General features: G+C 34.2%; 5 protein-coding genes across 5 annotated transcripts; 1 reads left to right on the top strand and 4 right to left on the bottom strand.

The window, feature by feature from the left end:
- Positions 1-573: 573 nt before the first annotated feature.
- On the top strand, positions 574-2,313 carry LOC108557369 (ankyrin repeat, SAM and basic leucine zipper domain-containing protein 1). The gene is made up of 6 exons (XM_017913856.1): positions 574-736; positions 796-916; positions 967-1,089; positions 1,151-1,604; positions 1,667-2,105; positions 2,160-2,313. Exons 1-6 carry the CDS (start codon positions 671-673, stop codon positions 2,292-2,294), a joined length of 1,338 nt encoding a protein of 445 aa, XP_017769345.1. The 5' UTR covers positions 574-670; the 3' UTR covers positions 2,295-2,313.
- Positions 2,270-3,540, bottom strand: LOC108557370 (ribonuclease H2 subunit A). Its single transcript, XM_017913857.1, has 3 exons — positions 3,230-3,540; positions 2,656-3,171; positions 2,270-2,600 (listed from the first exon to the last, which is right to left on the bottom strand). The coding sequence occupies exons 1-3, from the start codon at positions 3,393-3,395 to the stop codon at positions 2,329-2,331; spliced, it is 954 nt and encodes a 317-aa protein (XP_017769346.1). The 5' UTR covers positions 3,396-3,540; the 3' UTR covers positions 2,270-2,328.
- Positions 3,541-4,332: 792 nt separating this feature from the next.
- LOC108557361 (argininosuccinate synthase) lies at positions 4,333-6,318 on the bottom strand. Its single transcript, XM_017913846.1, has 5 exons — positions 6,116-6,318; positions 5,378-5,623; positions 4,904-5,308; positions 4,607-4,847; positions 4,333-4,546 (listed from the first exon to the last, which is right to left on the bottom strand). The coding sequence occupies exons 1-5, from the start codon at positions 6,284-6,286 to the stop codon at positions 4,389-4,391; spliced, it is 1,221 nt and encodes a 406-aa protein (XP_017769335.1). The 5' UTR covers positions 6,287-6,318; the 3' UTR covers positions 4,333-4,388.
- A 130-nt stretch (positions 6,319-6,448) lies between these two features.
- LOC108557359 (cilia- and flagella-associated protein 43) lies at positions 6,449-15,397 on the bottom strand. The gene is made up of 20 exons (XM_017913844.1): positions 14,802-15,397; positions 14,483-14,748; positions 11,673-11,835; positions 11,400-11,613; positions 11,228-11,347; positions 10,906-11,175; positions 10,609-10,851; positions 10,239-10,559; positions 9,822-10,188; positions 9,265-9,769; positions 8,956-9,211; positions 8,660-8,884; positions 8,391-8,585; positions 8,035-8,336; positions 7,791-7,985; positions 7,506-7,737; positions 7,184-7,456; positions 6,985-7,128; positions 6,645-6,931; positions 6,449-6,587 (listed from the first exon to the last, which is right to left on the bottom strand). Exons 1-20 carry the CDS (start codon positions 14,840-14,842, stop codon positions 6,449-6,451), a joined length of 4,758 nt encoding a protein of 1,585 aa, XP_017769333.1. The 5' UTR covers positions 14,843-15,397.
- A 95-nt stretch (positions 15,398-15,492) lies between these two features.
- On the bottom strand, positions 15,493-19,291 carry LOC108557365 (glutamate receptor ionotropic, kainate 2-like). The gene is made up of 12 exons (XM_017913851.1): positions 19,176-19,291; positions 18,616-19,117; positions 18,362-18,560; positions 17,793-18,068; positions 17,524-17,742; positions 17,264-17,470; positions 17,123-17,207; positions 16,796-17,072; positions 16,428-16,635; positions 16,084-16,315; positions 15,913-16,028; positions 15,493-15,855 (listed from the first exon to the last, which is right to left on the bottom strand). The coding sequence occupies exons 1-12, from the start codon at positions 19,246-19,248 to the stop codon at positions 15,532-15,534; spliced, it is 2,718 nt and encodes a 905-aa protein (XP_017769340.1). The 5' UTR covers positions 19,249-19,291; the 3' UTR covers positions 15,493-15,531.
- Positions 19,292-20,137: the final 846 nt, after the last annotated feature.

Raw genomic sequence — 20,137 nt, 5'->3', positions numbered from 1 at the left:
TTGACTGTAGTAACGTTCATAATTTAACTCTCAAACAATAATTTGTGATTAAGTATATTCATAGTATATGATAATTTTTAAAATATATATGTCACACTTAGTTCAATAATTAAACAAATTAATTTGAAAGTCTAAGTCCACTTCATTATAAATAATATCTAAAAATGAAGATCTTCAAATTTCTGTAGGCAACGATGAAGGTAATTTTAATTATTTACTACTAATTAATATTACCGGAAAGGTAATAACTTTCGTCTAAATGAAATGAAACAAGAAGATTTCATATTAACATTTTTTTTTGGAGGGTGAAGTTTTTAAAAGGTTAAAAAATTCTAACAGAGAAACAATAAAGAAAGACCAAGAAAATTCTAAAATATTTTATTGACAACACTTTATAAAAATATAAGACGATGGGAAATCCCCTTTTCAATAAATGTATTTATAAAAATGATGATCATGAAGAATGAAAATCATCAGAATACATTGAAGATATGAATAAATAAATCTCTTTATTTTAACAATGTTTCAATGACAAAATGTAACAGGAAAGAATTATTGCGAATTGTTTTTGTTCCATCAAGTTGGGATCAGTTTGTTTTCGAAACTAACCTCTACTTGGATTCGCTATATCCATATTATTTGAGTTTTTGCAATTTTTTCCTGTGACAAAATGAGACCTGCAGGATGTTATACAGATGATTCTAGTGATGAGTTTGATGATTGCTATTACAGTAATGTGAGTATACAACAATTAATTACAAGTGCAGATATATTTTTTTTCGTAATTTTGTTTAGGTTGTAGAAGCACCAAAACCTGAATTGACTGAAAAAGACAAGCAAGAACAAATAAGGCAAGATGTCTATAGATTGTCAAGCATAAATCACACCGCACCTATCATTGATTATCTAAATGAAGGTTCGATTAGTTAAGATTCAATTTACTTTTATGACTGTTTAATATTGTAGGATTTGATGTTAATACTATACTGCCAGATGGTTGGACACTGTTGATTTTTGCTGCTACTTTTGGGAATTTTTCATTTACAAAAGAACTTATTTCTAGAGGGGCAGATATCAAGCTGCATAGAAGTAAGTTTCTATCTACAAAAATTAATAACATGCATTATTTTTACTAATTGTTTCTTGTTAGATACTGTGACACCATTAATGGCAGCATGTTCATGTTCTCATCAGAATAACCCACAGCAAGAGTCAATTGAGACTATTAAATTGCTTTTGGATAGTGGGGCAGATCCCAATGTTTGTGATAACAGGAGGGTTACACCTTTGATGTGCGCTGCAAGTTATGGGAATCTTCCAGCAATCAAATTGCTTTTGGATATCTGCAAAAAGGATGACATTGACAATCAAGGTTGGGATGCATTGTTTTGGGCAGTGTGCTCAAACCATGTAGAAACTTGTCAATTATTACTTGATAATGGTTTTAATGGAAAAACGATTGATGTTAGGGGATGCACATGCTTAGATTATGCTATACAATATGATTTTCACGACATCATAAAGGTGCTTCCACAAGCTGAGAATAATTATGAATATTACATTAACGAAAATAGCCAATATATTTTCCAAGAAGAATTGTACGAGTTAGTAATAGACTATATTGTATATACAACACAAAATACTTTTCTTTATTATTATTTTTTAGACAAACTTTTCTCAGAGATGTTATTTTGATGTTGAAATCATGCGACAGCCCGAATTTCATAGAAACCTTCGTAGATTCCAACATAAATTTAAAGCGATTCCTAACATTGACGCGCGAGGATCTAATCGGTTTCGGTATTCTTAAACCGTATCAGCAGGATAGAATTTTGGGTGCGCTCTTCAAATTCCATAAGTATCCTTACTTGCCCAAATCGATTAACTACCTAAAGAAAGGTGAAGCTCAGACTACGGTGAACGTTGGAATTTCAATTATAACAAGCTTACGTCATTTAGTAGTAATGGAATCAGCCGTTAAATATTTAAGATTAAATTTGAAAGATTTAACAAATACCAATTTAGTCAATGATATTGATAGGATTTGCCGTAAATTAAAGTCTTTAGAAAGAACGGTGACTGCTTTGGGCAGAAGGATCCAAACGGTATTTATATTAAGTTATGTATTTTTTTCCAATAACGATCAAATTGATTTTTAGTGGGAGAAAGACAACGAACAGGTGGACTTCATTTGCTCAAGAAGTGACAAACGTTGGAATAGCAGGAAATGGTTATTCCTTAGCTTAGCATTAGCTGCACCTTTGATGTATACAATTAAAAAAGTGTATTTATAAATAAAGAAATTCGTATAAAAATAGTAACTTCAGATCACAATTCCGTTGTGCTTTTCAAGCATCTCCTATTGAAAAATTCATGCTGTTTTTTCTCCGTCGAACTCTGCTTAGTGAATTTGAAGAATGATGTTATTGATGTATTGTTTTCTGGTTTCTTCTGGTCCTCGTCCTCTATGTCTTCCCATTCTACGTGATAGGCTGTATTCTCCAAAGCGTTACCAGCAGTTGACCAGCTGAACCTCACTAATTGTGGGTATCCAAATACTGTATCACAGTGGTCCACTAAGAACTTTTTAGTAACTGGATCTGAAATAGACTAGTTTTATATATTTGTGACATTATTATTAAAAAATATATTTACCTCCAGGATAACCACTTCCAAAATCCTTATGAAGGACATTACCAATTTCTTCAGGGAACTTCCACACTTGCAGTGCATGATCTCGAGATACTTTGGCACAAATACTAGCTGCTGAGACAATAGGATAGGTGGAATCAGCTTTTTTAGCTACAGTAATTTTATATTCAGGAAAGAGTGATAATAAATAGCTTTGGTATTTTTCTGGTTTTCCAACTGTATCAACATAGATATGGGCAATGTTAACACCACCTTCTTTAGCAGCCCTAATTAGTCCAATTGCAGAGTCCATTGAGACTTGATTCAAGGAATATTTGCTTCTACTCAACATATTGTTACAAATGAAATTTGGGGAAATCACCTCAATGCCCCATCCCATGTTGTTCCTGTTATCACCAATCTTCCCAAAAATATCATCTCGCTTCTCTTCTGTTAATGCTTTTGAATCATCACACTGCAGAGTCTCTAATAACTGTAAGTTATTTATTGGACAAAAAGCTGTGCCATAAACCATGGGTCCTTAAAATAATGCATCAAAAAATAAGAAAATTCAAAAATATAATGGATTAAATCTAACCTAATACAGGGCCTCTTCCTGCTTCATCAATACCAAGTACACATGGGTGATCTTTACATACTTGAGGTATTTGGGATAAGTATACTGCATTTACTGAATTATCACATGCTGATAAATACTCATTCAAACTGCTTAAACACTTTATTTCAATGTCTTTTCCACTCATGTTTGTTTTCCCACCAAAAGTAACAGCAATAAATTTAAACAAAACTATTATTAATAAAGAAAACCGTATATCCTTATGATGTAAAACTATTCAACGCAAAACAATTTGATCACTTTAGAAAATTAAAAAAATAAAGAAGTATTTAGCAACTCAACTTTTATTTCTTTGAAGACAAATTCCTTACGGCTGCAACATGTACAGCAGATGTGTTTGGAGATGGCGTAACCATCGTTTCTTAGTTTGAGACAGGAATTTCGTGTGGCGCTAGCTGTAATAAACAAACAGTTATTCCAATCGAATCTTGTTTAATTTTAATAACACAATATGAAAAAAATTCATTGTTTTTAAACAAATATAATCTTGAATAACCAAAGATTCTCTAAGTATTTTCTTATAATTACGTGACTTTTTCTTAAGATTTTCAAATAACTGGAGAAGTGTTTGGTATATTAAAATGCATACTAAATATGGGTTGCATTGGAATTAATTATTTTTAAATCGGGTAATTATGTAAAATTTTAGAATTAGTTTGGTTCAATGTTAAAAATGTATCTCTATTACCAAGCACACAACTTTTCTAGAAAGTTGAAGTAACCGTCAAAGTAATATTCTAAGATGTAAGAATTAAGAATTTATATTAGGTTTTATTTAGTCATCAAAAGAAGTTTTTAGTTCAAGAATTACCAGAGGGTTTATGAGATTCTTCTCACATTTTGATATTTGATTACTACAGAACTTTGAATGTAAATTAAATTTTGTCATCTTTAAAACAACCTCCGCTTTTCGATTGGAAGAATTATTGATTGATATTTTGTAAAGACACAATAACAAAGGTTTGAAAGCATTATAATGTAATTTAAATGCAGCATATATTATGTATTCAATAAAGATTATTAAATATTTTCAATATGGGAACAGAAGTAAAAAAGACACAATATTAGTTGTAAGTTGTATTTGTAGTTGTTTTAATCTTGTTCAAATTATATTGAATATTCATTGGTTGATGTTCAGTCTCCTGAATTCCTTAAGACGAATTGCTTGGATGTTGATGAAACCGGAAGCATCTTCTGGGCTGAAATCGGCGTGTTTGTCCATGGACACCAAATCCTCATTGTAGGTGGAGTACGCAGAGCTGCGTCCCAAAACGGTTACTAAACAGAAAAAAATAACAAGATTAACAACGCTCATTACTATCTTTTGATTTTTCTTACCTGCTCCTGGATGCAACAGTAACTTAACATTGCCGGTGATGTTCTCCTCGGCAAGCTCAATGCACTTCCTTACGTAATTACCTTCCGGTGAGAACCAGAATCCGTTGTAAACGTAATCGGATAATCTGTCGCGCAGGCTCTGCTTGACGCGGTACATTTCTTTATCCATGCAGAAGACCTCCAAATCGGTGTGTGCTTCGTGCAGAATGAAACCAGCTGGGGTTTCGTATACACCGCGAGACTAGATAAAATGGATACAATTAATATTAATTATAATTATTACGCTGTTTACATTACTTTAAGACCAATGAATCTGTTTTCAACGATGTCGATTCTGCCGATACCAAAGTCTCCTCCTAGTTTGTTCAAGTACAAGAAAATCTGGAGATTATCCTTGATGACTTTGTCGGCTGTCTTCAATTGAACAGGTACTCCCTTGCAGAATTCGATTTCGATTCTCATCGGTTTCAAGGTGCAGGTGAGCGGGTTCTTGGTCATCATGAAGAGATCTTCCGGTGCTTCGGTGTTTGGGTTCTCCAAGATTCCGGACTCGTAGCTGATGTGCATGAGATTGGCGTCCATGCTCCAAGGTGCCTTAGGAGTCACGGAAACCGGGATGCCGTTCTCAGCGGCGTACTTCAGAAGATCTTGACGACCTTGGAAGCGCTTGCAGAACTCGTCCATACGCCATGGTGCGATCACCTACGATTACATTACATAGTTAAGATTATTTGATAATGATCATCTCATCTTCTTTTATTATATTATTACCTTGATCTTGGGACAGATGTAGTAGCAGGACAACTCGAATCGGACCTGGTCGTTACCTTTTCCCGTCGCTCCGTGGGAAATGTACTGAGCGCCATTAGCTTGAGCGCATTTCATGAGTCCCACCGAAATGCATGGACGTGCCAAAGATGTACCAAGAAGATAACGGTTCTCATAGATCAATCCTGAACGGATTGCTGGCCAGACGTAATCGTTCACGAACGATTCTCTAAGGTCATCAATGACGACCTAAAATATATCAATAACAATTAGTATTGCTTACATATTATGCAATCAACTAAAAACTAAAAAAAAAACATATAATATTATTGATAATGAATACAATTGTCAGATTTAACCTAATTATAAAACTGAAGAGTCATTATTTGTCATAAAAAAAACAAATTTTACAAAAAGTTGATAGTTTATGCAATAAATACTATATAATAAAATGTATATTTGTCAACACAATATCTATATGATAATATTAGGAAAATATCATTAATAAACATTAAAAATTATGCAAGGAAATGTTGACTGACTTTGTAATCAACTAATAGTCAAAAACAAAATATGTTATTAATACTGTATCTGCGTAATTTGAATAAAATTTTAATATTCATTACGAAAAATCAAACACTTATACCAAATATTGTTGATTATATGAAAATAATAACAATTTAATTGGATGGAATCAAAATGTTTGTTACGTAATGCATTTTTTTTTGCTCATAAAATTACCTTAGAGGCGCCGATTTTCATAGCCTTTTGGTGGGCAGCATCAAAGTCTTCCTCCTGGCCAATATTGGCCATGTAGCAGATGACTTCATAGTTCTTCTCCAGCAACCATTTGAGGATGCAGCTGGTGTCCAAACCACCCGAATAAGCTAAGATAACCTTCTCCTTGGTCATTTTGTCAGCGACTAGCGAAACACAAATTCTATTTCGACTTTATATAATTGACCTTAGCCGAGTCATCGGTGTTATCACAAAGGCTATTAACTCCAAGATTACAATATTATGAAATAGATTTATTGAAATTAAAAATAATAATAAATACATATAAAAACGAGACTACTCGTCGATTTTGTAATCGAGAACGGGAAACGTTTTCAGCCTCAGTATTTCCAATTCAGCTTGCAAAACCAATATCTCGTTATGGTTGGACTGGATTTGAGACACGAGCTTCGCCCTCTTCAAGTAAGCATTTATTCTGAAAACAATTATATTTAGTTATTCGATTTTTTTTTCAGTTATAAAGAATACATACTTCATCTCTAAAAACTCCTTTTCCTTCTTCTCGAGGTTCTTGTCAAAATGTAGTTGGTAATCACAAACATCAACATTGACTTTCTTGATTTGCTTGTCAATCTTCTTGTTTTCTATTTCTAGTTGGACCAGTTTTCCTTCGATCTCTTTAATTTTCTGCTTATGCTCATTGATCATTTTCACGTATTTAAGTTTAGCCAATTCGACTTCATGTTCAAACGACAACAACTTATCTGCACTCTCTCCACGAGCTTTGGATTTTAAGAAATCTTGCAGTACTTTCGTGAGCTGCAAATGATAATTACAACATTTTTTTTTAACTAAAAGAATAACCTTCACACCTTAACACTCTTAATATCTGCTAATTTATAATGCAAATCTTCGATCTCCATTTTCTTCTTCTTGTGCTCCCATTCCTTGAGCATTATTTCCCGCTTAAAACACATAGCGTTTTTCATTGCTTTAATTTTCTTTTTTCCTGCATCCTATAAATATATAATTTTAAATTTACATAAACAAAATTCCAGAAAAATAAATAACTATAATAACGTCGTTGATATGTTCAACGTCAGCTCTAGAAATGATAAGGGCATCTTTGAAATCATCCATGCTTCCTGTCCGCGGTATCTCAACGAATCCTTCTTTCAGGACAATCTGCAATTCTATATTCAAACTGTGCTGAAACTTCTTCTCTCTTAAATCTTCTAGTTTCTTAATCAAAATAGAATGAAGATCGCGCGATTTGATGTATCTTTTCTCAAACATATCTATTGTACTTTCGGCTTCAGTTAATTCCATGGCGCTGGCTCTAATCTAAGAAATAATATTAAAAGTAAAGATTTACGAAACATAATACTAATACCTTGATCTCGCTTTCTATTTTCAATCTTCGATGACGGCAGAGCACCGAATAGTTATGTTCATCAATCACCAAAGGAAGACCAACGAATTTATCCAAAAAATCCAAAGAGTTTAAATACTCGATGGCTTCAGGTAATAACAAAATCGATCTTGTATGATTAACAACGCATTGTGATGTAACGTTGAGAACGCAGGTTGAACCTATGGTTCGTAAATTAATTTTGGGTCTCTTCCTGCAACCAAAAATATCATTAATTAAATTAAATAACACTTCTAAGATTATTACTTGTAGAGTTTGACGAGCATCTCAAATACAGCAGTGCTGACGTCTTGGAAATCTTTCCGGAAATTTTTATCCAAAAATTTTTCCTTGCTTTGTAGCATCTCCAAGTTACTACGTATTTCCATTTTAAACTCCTTCAGCGATGCAACTAGAGAGGACAATGAGTTGGTAGTCGATTGGTTTTGACTTATCAATTTCCTGAAACAAAATAAATTTGGTACATTTTTTATTTTTAATGTTAATTTACATTATATCATTATCTTCTTTGTCCATCAAATTGCGCTTGATTTCCCATTGCCTTAGTCTATTTGCTCTTAACATTTCGTTAGTATTAGCCGATTCCACTTGGATTTTTAGAATCATGAGCTCTTGCAAACGATCATTAAATTTCTTAACATTGTCTCGTAATTGACTGCTTAATTTCGTGTATTCAGTTTGAAGAATAACTCTGTATCTTTCCCTTTCCGAGGCTAGGAATACAACGGCTGCTTCGTAATCTTTAATATCCTTCAAGTCATCAACATTATACTTTTCAGGTTGCTTTTCCAACTATAATTTCAGAAATAATTAATATTAGTATTAATTACTGTACAAGAAACAGACCATGCATTTCGGTTTTGGAACTTCTTTTCGCAATTCCTCTTCCCACCGAACCTCCAACACACCATTCATCATCTTCATTAAAGCTCTCTCTTTAAAATCATCTGCCAAACGTAAGAGTCTAATTCTTTCAGCTTCTGCAGCTTCAGCGTCCAACAAATCTTGTTCACTTGGAGATATATATGGTGTAATAGAAACCTGGAGTCAAAGTAGGTATAGATTTTTATATTTAAACTCAGTATTTTCATTTCATGTTAATTATATATCATTACCTCACTGCTATCAACTTTAGTCAGCATTTCAGGATTTTCATCTTGCATCCATTCAGGATCAAAAATGATAATGCTCAATTTATTTTTAGAAAAGTAGTTTAACTCGTCCAGCAGATACCTCAATCGAGCGTTTTTCTCCATGATGCTGCTCATTTCGTGAATTTTTGTTTGACTCATTGATTCAAACTTTTGGTTAAAGAATTCCATCAATTTTTGCTGTTCATTCTATTAAAAATAAAAAATAAACGAATATCGTCACCATTACTAATAGAATAGAATAGCATAATTAGATTTACCATTGACATGTAAAGATCCCAGTAATGCTGATAGAATGATTGCAATTCAGGTTGAGTGTAATGACCTGGGTCCAAATCTACAAAAGTATGAATTGTACTACCACACAAAGCCGTATACGTTTCAAATTCAGCATTCTGTCTTTCTATTAGCTCCTCATTTTCTTCTTCCTCCTCTTCATCATCCTCCAAGTTAATAAAACTTTGTTCCTTGTTCATATTAAGATGTGGATTAACATTAAGCTTTTCATTTAATTCCCTAAAATATAAGCAATTAATTGAAGACATAAAGCTGATTTCGTATAAAGCAACTCTTCAGTGATGCATTTCCAAGGTTGGAAGGTGTCCGAGGCAAGTAACTCTTCGATCTCTCGATTCTTTTGAATTTTAACTAGATTTTCCTGCTTTATTCCATCAGCTGGTGGAATAGCATAGCTGTTAACATCGAAGAATCCAAAGATTGCCCACATATTTCTTTTCTGGACACTAATCTTATCCCAAAACCTCTCTTTGATTAACTTTGAGACGCGAGTTTCTTCCGCTATCAAATTTTCCAAATACATTTTTGTGTTATCGCATTTTTCTTTGGAAGCTTTAATCTTTTCTTCCTTCAAGTTCAAATCTAAATTGAAATCCTGCAAATCCAGAAGTTCGTTTTCTGGTCCTTCCGAGTTCTGCGTCAAGAGATCGCAAACAGCAGTCTTGATGCGTTGGAATTCCTTTAAGATTGAATTGCGTTCTTTTTCATACTTGATACGTTCGCCTTCGATTCTCATAAGCTCGTAATATTCAGACCAAGCCTTTCCCTCCAAAATACCTAAAAAAATAAAGTTATTTTCTTCAAATTATGAATATGTATAAAATTCTACCAATAGGAATAAAGCCAATAGTAGGTTTGGAGAACATCTCGGTATATTCCTGCATTAGCAACTCGACCTTGGCTTCATATTCTTCATTGACTTTGATATCTGTTACAGATGTTCCAACGAGTATATTATCGAAACCTAAGGAGATCACATATTTAAGATCCGGCGTTGCTGCAGCTCTTTTGATTCCACAATCTATACGATGATGAGGCATCAAAGTGTACAATATCTGGGTCATATCGTTCGCTGGTCTAACCATGATTAAACCATCGTAGCCATAAGTGAGGATGTATTGCTCTGTAAAGTAATAACAAATTCGCTTCATCCAATGTCCGGATGGAATTCGATTGATTATACGAGCGTGCGTATCCTAAAAATAAACAATCAAATAAATACCCAAATTGATTAAAGCCTTTTTACCGCTCGTTTAGTTTCCAATTCATGAAGATTCTTATTATCCATTGGGGTGGCATAGAATATGCGATCTCTTTTTTGCGGGTCCAGGGAGACGTATAATCGCGTGTAAAGGCGTTCCGGATGTTCCAGTTCGTAAGTTTTCACCGTCGTTCCTGCTTTAGTGATGCAGAAACGCGTTATATTGTTGCCTGCGCAAAACATATTTGATGTAATCACGATGGTAAACAAACGAATACAAGCTTTGCTCCCAACTAAAATTAAATCAGCTAACTGTGCATCAGCAGATACGTTTCCAATAATATTGAACTTTGACCCAGGAACTCCCTGAAAACAATAGGTTAATTTGGATTAAAGTTAATATCTACAAAGTTACTTCTATAACAAATAGTTCTCCAGTATCCATGTTCCCTGTGACAATTATTTTAGAATCCTCGAAGAATTTGACTACATTCAAGGGTTGTCTACATAATTGAAAAGAAGTCATCAGTTCTAAAGTATCTTCGAGCGCGGAGTATAAACGAAGCATACCCAAGTTGTTGGTAACAGCAACGTAAGGATATTTGGGATTTGATGCTATTTCTACCAGTTTTTCGCCTTCAAATTTAATACGATTCAGCTACAACATAATTCTATAATGATTTTGTACTTAAATTATTCATTAAACGTATACCAATAAACCGGTTGCTATATTCCACAAGTTTAATTTACGTTGGTGTGATAGAGTCACAAACGTCTTTCCTCTTGGAAATATTATTGCAAAGTCACTAATTCTGCTAGAATCTCCACAGACTTTATCAAAATCTTTGGTCTGCTCATTGAATAGTCTAACGTCATTGATTTGAGTGATGCAAACTAAATGTTCACGTCCGTTGAACTTCTTAATCGACAATGGGGTATGTACACTCCAATTTAAGACCCAATCACCAGTCTTTACATAATGCTAAACATGAAAAAATTAAGAAATAAGCTAAGCTCAAGTACTTAAAAAATACTCGAATCTCTCCAGTGCAACCTTGAATTAATGCTCCATTCTTGTGCCAGCAGAACGTGGCCGTGTTAGGACCATCCTCGTCCCAATGGATAATCTCGTCTAGTTTATAATCGGTACTCAACTAAAATATACTACTAATTTATTCAAATCGAATAAAGAATGCAAGTGTATACCGTGTAAATATTTCCTTTGGTATCGCATACAATTAAAGCTCCGTCTGTTGTCCAATGACTTGAGGTGATACCTTTCATATTCAGTGGATCTCTGTGGGATATCTTCTCGCTGTTCATGATGCACTTCCTTCCGCACATCGAAACTTCCCAGACGTACACCTGAGTGGTGTACTTGATCACGTGGAACAACCTCACCGGGCATCCGAAGTTCGAACTGCGCGTAATTGGAATCCGACAATGATGGGTTTCATACTTATGCTATCATTACTGTACCGTAAGATCTGCTTGCTGTAAATCAAATCGGTCGATGCTGAAGCCACGTATTCCCCTGTACGCCATTTGTAGACGACCATCGTGCAAGAAGGAAAACCGGTCAAGGCTATCATCAATTCAGTTTCCGTGAAGACCGTACGGATGTACTGTTCACAGTTGTCATCTACCAACAAAAGTAGTTTTTTTAACATTAATAATTATCAAATAAAAATGTTTCAATTAAATTTCTTCTTCTTTATAAAGCCACCTAAGCAATCATGCAAAAATTATTGTCTTGATGCCAAAAGTAATTAAATTACTTCCACATAACATTACAAAATAGTTATTGAAGTGTCTGAAATAAATTAAAAAAGGACGGAACATACTGAGATGAACATGATGAATGGAAGTACATGGCATTATACATTACAACAAAATTGCAGAAGAAATAAGAAGAGAAAATGAAATTAAGAAAAGGCTTCTGGAACATTACAGAGACATAATTCATAAACAAACTCACTCTCAATGCCAGTTTCAATGATTGTCGAAAGAACTGAAGCTTAGGATCACCAGTATTAAAAAAATATAATTAAAATGAAAAATTGTTTAAAAGTTGTAAATAGAAATAAACAAATAATTGAAATGTATTTCTTATGAGGAAATTTAATTGATGTCAAAAGTAATTTGTACCTAATTCCTTCCACAAAACATTACATAATAATTATTGGGTTACCAGAATATGTGAATGGAATTTACATGTTTTCCTTGTAGCGAACTTTAACTTGAAAGTTGAACCGATTCTTGGATCGAATTGCATTGGAAGTTAGAGGATCTCAACTGTATATAATAAGGTTTTAAGAATTTTAACTCTGCTGTAATTCGTGGGATTGGATAATGAGATTAAAAAACGAAAAGTTACAAAACGTAAATTTGTTAGCGGTGCGTGCAGCTACTACCATGTACTTAGTAAATGCCCCGTCCGGTGTAATTTGCGTTACCGCAAACGGGTCTGGTTAGTCCTTTAGGGCCTCTCATTAATTAGAAAGTAATTTTTCGGAATTGCACGTCCGCAAAAGGACGTACAATTTCCATGCAAATCGGGCATTACGGACATCATCCTTGCTACCAAAATGCAAATTTCAATCAAGTATCAATTCAATTGGATCTCCTTCCATGCTCTAATGTAAGACATTTTTGTAATTCACATTCACTAACTCCTTTTTTTTTTGCATCAATAATATTTGTATTGGAAATGCGATACAGCTGATTGATGCGAATAGCGTTATGTAAATTGCAGATTTGGTGTGCTTTACCGTAAGTATATAGAAAAGTACGTTATGTAATAAATAAAACATGATTTAAATGTGATTAAGTGATTATTTTATTAGACACGTTATATTGAATTTGTTATTAATATAGTAATACCTCGCATAGTGTGGAAACCGGATTAATAGAAGACTTTAAAACCACATAAAAATAAATTACACAAATTGTTAAATTTTATGAAGTAAATAAATTTGTTAATTTTTTTTTAATTTGATCCTCAAGAATGTCTAATATAGTAAAGTACTAATAATTTGATGCGTAACTAAATACAGTATTACAAATTAAATAAAAATTATATACAAGTGAAATATTTCAGAAAGCCCGTATATCGAAAGCCCGACAACCCGTCAATCGAAATCCCGACATTCGAAATCCCGACTGTATCGAAATCCCAACGTTCGAAATCCCGACTGTATCAGAATCCCGAGACTATATCGAAAATTTTTACAATAACATTTTTTATTATTAATAAGAATAAATTATTAATTTATTTAATTTTGTTGAATTATTCAAAATAAACCTTAACAATATGAAATAATCTTAAATACAATTAATTGATGTTATTAATTATTAATTACAATACGCTCCGGAATAATTTAAAAATGTTATTGTAGACATTTTCGATATAGTCGGGATTTTGATACAGTCGGGATTATGGTTGTCGGGATTTCAATATAGTCAGGGTTATGGTTGTCGGGATTTCGAACGTCGGGATTTCGATACAGCCGGGATTTACAACGTCGGGATTTCAAACGTCAGGAATTTGATTGACAGGATTTCGGTTGTCGGGCTTTTGATTGCCACTGATTTCAAACAAATAATGGAAAATTTATTGAGTGAACCCTGAAATTATATAAATAATTATAATAGACATGATATTTCTAAAATAAAATCATTTATCTCTATTTTGTTTGTTAATAATAAAATTATCAAGTTTAAATTTATTTTAAATTTGAATCATTGTAAATATTTGTTTTATGTCAAAATTGTACGTGAAAAATAATATGTGGGTTGCCTACGTTAATTGTCCTCAGTTTTTAAATACGTTCATGAATTAGCCACAAATGTTCAATTAGAAACACATTTAGTGTTAATTACAAAAACTACATATATACTTGTTAAGTTAATTAGAATGTGTGTAGTAACTTTTATTTTACTTGTTTTTGGAAAGTAAGAAATTATATAATTTTATATTTAATATAAATCTGTGAATTCGCTTATTGTATTTTGTTTGTATTAATATTGTTCTAAATTCAACATATTTTTAGAAAAAATATTGAATTAACGAATATAAGATTTATCTATAATGAATATAACAAATATACTACATTGTAATCATGGCTATACATTAGTCTTCAAAGAAGACTACCCTTTTTCATACTAGAATCTTTGACTTATTATTTGTTATTCTAGCTCATTTATTCTAAACTGATGAATTAATAAACGTAAATAACTTATTTTACTTACTTAGTTATAGTAATTATTTAAAATATATACCAACTTACCGTGCATAGTCGATATGATTTTGAACTCTGGATAGGAAAGAACTTTGATTTTGGGTTTCTTGCATTTCTCTGCATAAGCAAAGAAAGGCAAACTGCGGTGTCCTGCAAAACATCTTACACCTTCTCCTATCTCTGAGTCGTTCACCCTTAAAAGTCTCTGTTGTCCGCTGACTACGTGAACGAAGAGTATGTGACATCCTCCGTAGAAGCAACAAATCTCTTTACCGATGAAGTACAAATGTCTCACCTTACCCAACTTGACCCATCTTCGTAAAGAAACCCAATTAAATTAAGAATTTTATGTAAATAAAAATCTTACTCTGTTTGGCTTTTGGATAAAGGAACGTCAGCGTCGGACATTGCGATCGATCAAACATGACAATAAGCGTTGCCGGGCGACGAGCATTAGAATTCGGTCTAATTCGGTCGACCTGAATCCAACTGGATTTGCAATTTACAAACGAAGATTCATTCATTAAAAACGATATTTATTAAACGTTGCAACGCTCCTTACTATTTGCGTCTCGTGCTAATTAGCGCTCTGTTTAGTATGCTCGCATTATATGGAAGGAGACTAATTGCTTTTTATACCGAACATTTAATTTCCCTGTTTTCTCTAGAAACTGTTCATTTCTTGTACATACATACATACACACATACATATATAAATTCTGTATCTTATGTGGTTATAAGTTTTATTTATTTATGAGGCGGTTTTAATTGCGAGCGCGCTTTTGTTTCGCAACGGTTTACTTGATTGTGTATGTGGTGATTTCGTTTCTTTTCTTTTCGTCCAAACGCTCAATTTCCCGACGACAATTGAATTGTAGTTGCGCAATCGAACGTTAATGATTTTGAATAAAAAAAAGAACATCAACAACAACAGGTATGGTTGCCGCAATCCGCGTCCGAAGAAAGCCACGCTTGCCTTATCCGATACAATGAGCGACGTGGCTTCGGATGAACTTCAGTTCGTTCAAAAGGAAAACAATTTGAACAGAGTGCTGCTATTGTAGTTGTAGTAATAGTACTATTTATTGTGAAACTGTTCATTTCGACAGAGACTTCTTGGGCACCTCGATGGCCAGATCACCGAAGGATTCGGCCGACTTGGCGCTTGCTTCAGGCGACTTCGAGAAGGAGCGCATCCTGACCGGCTTCACGCTTCCTTTAAATTTGAAATAAAACTTTATCTCTTCCTTGAACTCCTCCAAGAACGTCGCCTTTCTCTTAATCGATTCCTTCGCTACGTGCAGCACCATTTCTAGGAACACCATGAAGCAGGCCATCACCGTTCCGCCCACGGTCACCCAAAACACACCACCTACGTTCTTCAAATTCAAAGGCTTTGCCTCTTGGGAATCCGCTTCACCCTGAAAGACGATCATGTATATATATTATTTTAGTTGTAATACAAATTTGATAATTACAGTGCATTGTCCTCCGCCGCGTCGCTCTTCCCACCATTTCCTCTTCAAATCCGCTATTTTTCCAGATTCCTGCAATTTCAACACCGCTGTGCTGAGAATATTCCTGTAAGGTGAATCTAAATTGAATACGTTTAAAATTGGCGCGTGATAATTAATCAATGCACTTCGAACCTTTTCTCATAGCAATTCCATAACCTTTCTCGTCTAACAAACCGCCGATTTGCGTTAAAGAGCAATGCCTTTGGATCTCGTATTCGATGGACGTGGATTCCATGAAGAAAGCGTATTGTTCATCCTCAGATTCAGCCCTAGTCACACCGTCTTTATTCTCTTTCATCATCATTTCATCCTCATAGTTCTTCATGTTATCATAAATTTTCTTGTAATCTTCAACAGCCGAATCCTGTTGAACCAATTATTCAATTAACTATCCATGGTACAGATAATTTTTGATGTAAAATTGTCCGTTTTATTGTCCAAAAACTACTATATAATGCAATGTATAGAATACGTACTCTGAAGAAATTAGCAGTAGCTCCATTTTTCTTTGCTCCGTATTTGATCCCAGCTTTTGGTGCTCTTTGAACAAGCTCATGTACATTTGTGAATGGTGAATCTGGATTTTCCGTTGTTAAGAAAGCAGCCAAATTTGCAGTGTAAGAAGAAACCATGATCAAAGTAAAGAACCACCACATACCAGCTACCATACGCGTAGAAACAGCACTAAAACAATAATTATTAAGGTTATATCATAGATATTAGACATCTTTAATAAAATTTGTTGAAATTACATGACTGAAAGATCTTATAAACGAAATATTATGAATGATATAAGTATATTTCAAAATACTATTATTAACTGAAAAATATGAAGTAAACATACATTGGTGCAATTTCTGTTCCTTGCTGCATAAGACTTCCTATGGTAAACCAAAACGAATTCCTCAAGCTGAATTGGTTTATTAAAAAATCCGGTTCTTCAATGCAAGGATACGGATTGGTCCATTCGCTAGTACAAAGCCTTCCCATTATGAACAAAGAAATAGAAACGATGAAATAAGCTCCGGCCAACCAAAGCCACACCTCAAAGGCAAATGGCTCAGCAAACGAAAAGAAGTTTGGTGGCGCCTTCTTCGGTTTTTTGAACAAAATGCTAATACCTGTAATTACATGTAAAATTTTCAATTAATCTTTAATTAATGTTTATTACCTAAATTCATAAAGGGCGATGTGAAATCGACAGCTTCCTCACGTTCCGAAGTGATTGTGAAATCCGTGATAGCTAAATCCGCTCTCTAAAAGCATATTATGACTTGTAATGGTGATTAATTGATATGTGAAATACTCGTACAAAGTCCATTAGGTCACCAATCATTCCCGACCATTTCCCTGTGACTGGATGCTTGGCTCCATTGGATTTATCCTCGCGAATGATGAACGTGTAATTGAAACCTTCCATCACAGACAATTCATGGATCAGATCGATACCGAATCCTTCAAATCTGTCGTTGCCTGTTAAACTGCTTTGGGATTCTTTGAGCATGCCGTAAGGATCAGTCTAAAATAGAAATCGTTAAAGGTCAAATGATATATCCAACTGCGTAGTTATACCATGGCTGTAATAACGATGAACGTTTTGTTTTGTAAACTAAGCTCATCCGGTGGTGGCATCACCGGATACGTTCTTGTGATATTCAGTCCTTCACTTGTATTCCAATTCCCGACTTTAGTGATTCCACCTTCGCACAATTCGATGATATCAACAGAAAAGTCACTTCTAAATCCTTGATTGTCAAATTTGATGGGCCCGGTTAATCCTTTTATGGTGTTCTTAAAAAATAACATAAATAACTTAATTACATTATTATGTGAGGATTTACTGTTTTTATGATGTTTATTATGCTGTAGCCGTAACCCCAATTATCTGTTGTGTTACAATAAAGAGGCTCCACGTTGAATTTCTGATCAGATTGTAGCTCGGAAATGGCAATAGCAAAAGCTTTCACTGCATCCACCATCAAAGCAGTTTCTACTTGTAATTTCCATGCTGCTATGTATGAGTTTTCTTCGTGTTCTTTTCCCATTGCAGCCTTCTCTTCTTCTAAAAAACTGGCCATATCCATGACATCGTTATCTTCAGGATTGATGAAACGAATCTGCAAATTTGATTAATTAGGGGAGGGTTAGACAGGTGCCATAAGAAGTGTGAAACAGATAGATTTCTTCTTCAGTTTTTACTATTAATATAACTTCCAATTTAAAAATTTTCTTTCTTTTATAGTATAATTTAGAGATGGTCCAATTTCGGAAACACTTCTATAAGTTAATTGATTTTCCTTATATTTTGGACTATTCAAGTCAATTTCTAAGTAAATTTTTGAAAAAATTGAATTATAAATTTGATTTAATGAGTTTTGTAGTCCAAAAAATATGGTAATTAGTGTTTTACCCCTGTAATGTTGGTTTCGCTATATTGGTAAGGGTTAAGGTCGATGGTGTGCATATCCATATTTGTAATAATGTAGTTATGCAAGTTGGTCATAAGACCAACTTGCTGCGCTTGTCTCAAGATTTCTTCCAAGTGCTCAATGGTGCTATCCAAGACGAAGTGTGTCTCTCCAGATTTCCAGACTTCTTTTAAGACTGGCCTAATAATGAAGCGTTTATTTATGTTATGCTAGTATCTTAGGTTTTCATTCAAACCTGTAGTTTCCTGTGCGGCCTTTATCCAATTGTCGGACGACAACTGTGTAACCTTTGTTGTCGTACATCTTCAAAAGCTCGTGTATTCTGGAGAGTCCCTCGTTGTTTTCGTAGAGAACGGTGAAGCTCTTCCAATCCCAAGCTTTGACGATATCGACGTAAACACGGGAAAGCACCGAAGGATGCGGATAGAAGTTGACCGAGCAAGAGTCCCGAACTTGGTTGGCATCGTATCTGGTCTCGATGTGGGGTATCTCTTTGGTGTCGCACACCGATTGAACTCCCTGAGAGTTCTCCTCCGAAACTGGTCCGAAGATGCCAAGGACTCCAGCCGAGAGTAAACTGCAGGCCGTTTGCGAAGCCTCCAGAGCATTGTCCGGCTCGATATGCTCCCGCAGCGGTTGCAGCTTGTACTTCTTCAACACGCCATTGTTGTTGATGATGTCGATGCTCCTACCGAACGCGATTTTCTTGTTTTCGTTCTCGCTGTCGAAGATGCCACCTGGAGAGGAGCTTGAAACTTGGTCCAGGAAGTGCTTAGATTTGTTGGTACTACATACCGACGTTGAGGATATCGGAGGCGCCGGCGGCAAGCAACAATGATCCGACGATGATGATCTGTAGACTCAGCATTCTCTCGTGGACATAGCGTTTGTGCACGCGTCGCGACGACCGTCGACCGTTCTGATGATTTTTTTAGGCTAAATTTAGCGGCAGTTTAAATTTAGCCGGGCCACCATCGCATCCAGTCCAAATCACAAAAGCTGGCGGCGAAGAAAACAACAAACAAGGAACAAACACGAAATGGAAAGAATAAAAAATAAATAAAGAATAACGTCCACGGCACGCATTAGGCATTCCACACGCACATATACGCAACATGCGTGTCTCAGATAAAAAGCCGCGACACACAAAAGGCATTCATTACGTTGTTCCTTTTTGTTTTCTTCTTCCATCACATTTTATTATTATTGCCTTTTGATGGAAGTTCTTGGTCCTAGAGGCTTTGACCCTCACCAACTTTCACTTACATTCCTTCCGCCTAATCTACCATCCGCAATATTTAATCAAAATAGTTGATCGACCAACAAAAATCAAGAAGTTTTCCATATCTAAAATGACGTTTAGGAATAGCTACATGTTATTATATTGTCCGTTTTAGAAAACTGGTTTCAAAAACCTTTTTTTTTTGATAAATTTATAAAAGTTTTTAATTAAAAAATAATATTATTACTACTAGAATTTATAAAACAAATAATAATCATAAAAATTAGGACTGAAACACTTAGGTCGATATACCTTTGATCAGATGTATATCCTCTTTTTTCTAATTAATTTAATTTTATATTTTTGGGTACAAATTTATATTTGGTTAATTTATAATTAGAAATGACTCTTTTACAGGGTTTATTTATCAATTTATATATTTTAATAAATTATACTTATACTATCAAAAAATGTATTCCAAAAATATCTAATTTCATTAATAATTTTGAAATGGAGACAGTAAAAGTAAATCATT

The sequence above is a fragment of the Nicrophorus vespilloides genome, unplaced genomic scaffold, assembly GCF_001412225.1.
Source record: "Nicrophorus vespilloides isolate i.1.1-1 unplaced genomic scaffold, Nicve_v1.0, whole genome shotgun sequence".
Lineage (NCBI taxonomy): Eukaryota > Metazoa > Arthropoda > Insecta > Coleoptera > Silphidae > Nicrophorus > Nicrophorus vespilloides.
The sequence above is the reverse complement of the archived record's forward strand: the minus strand, read 5'-3'. Positions and strand labels throughout refer to the sequence as shown.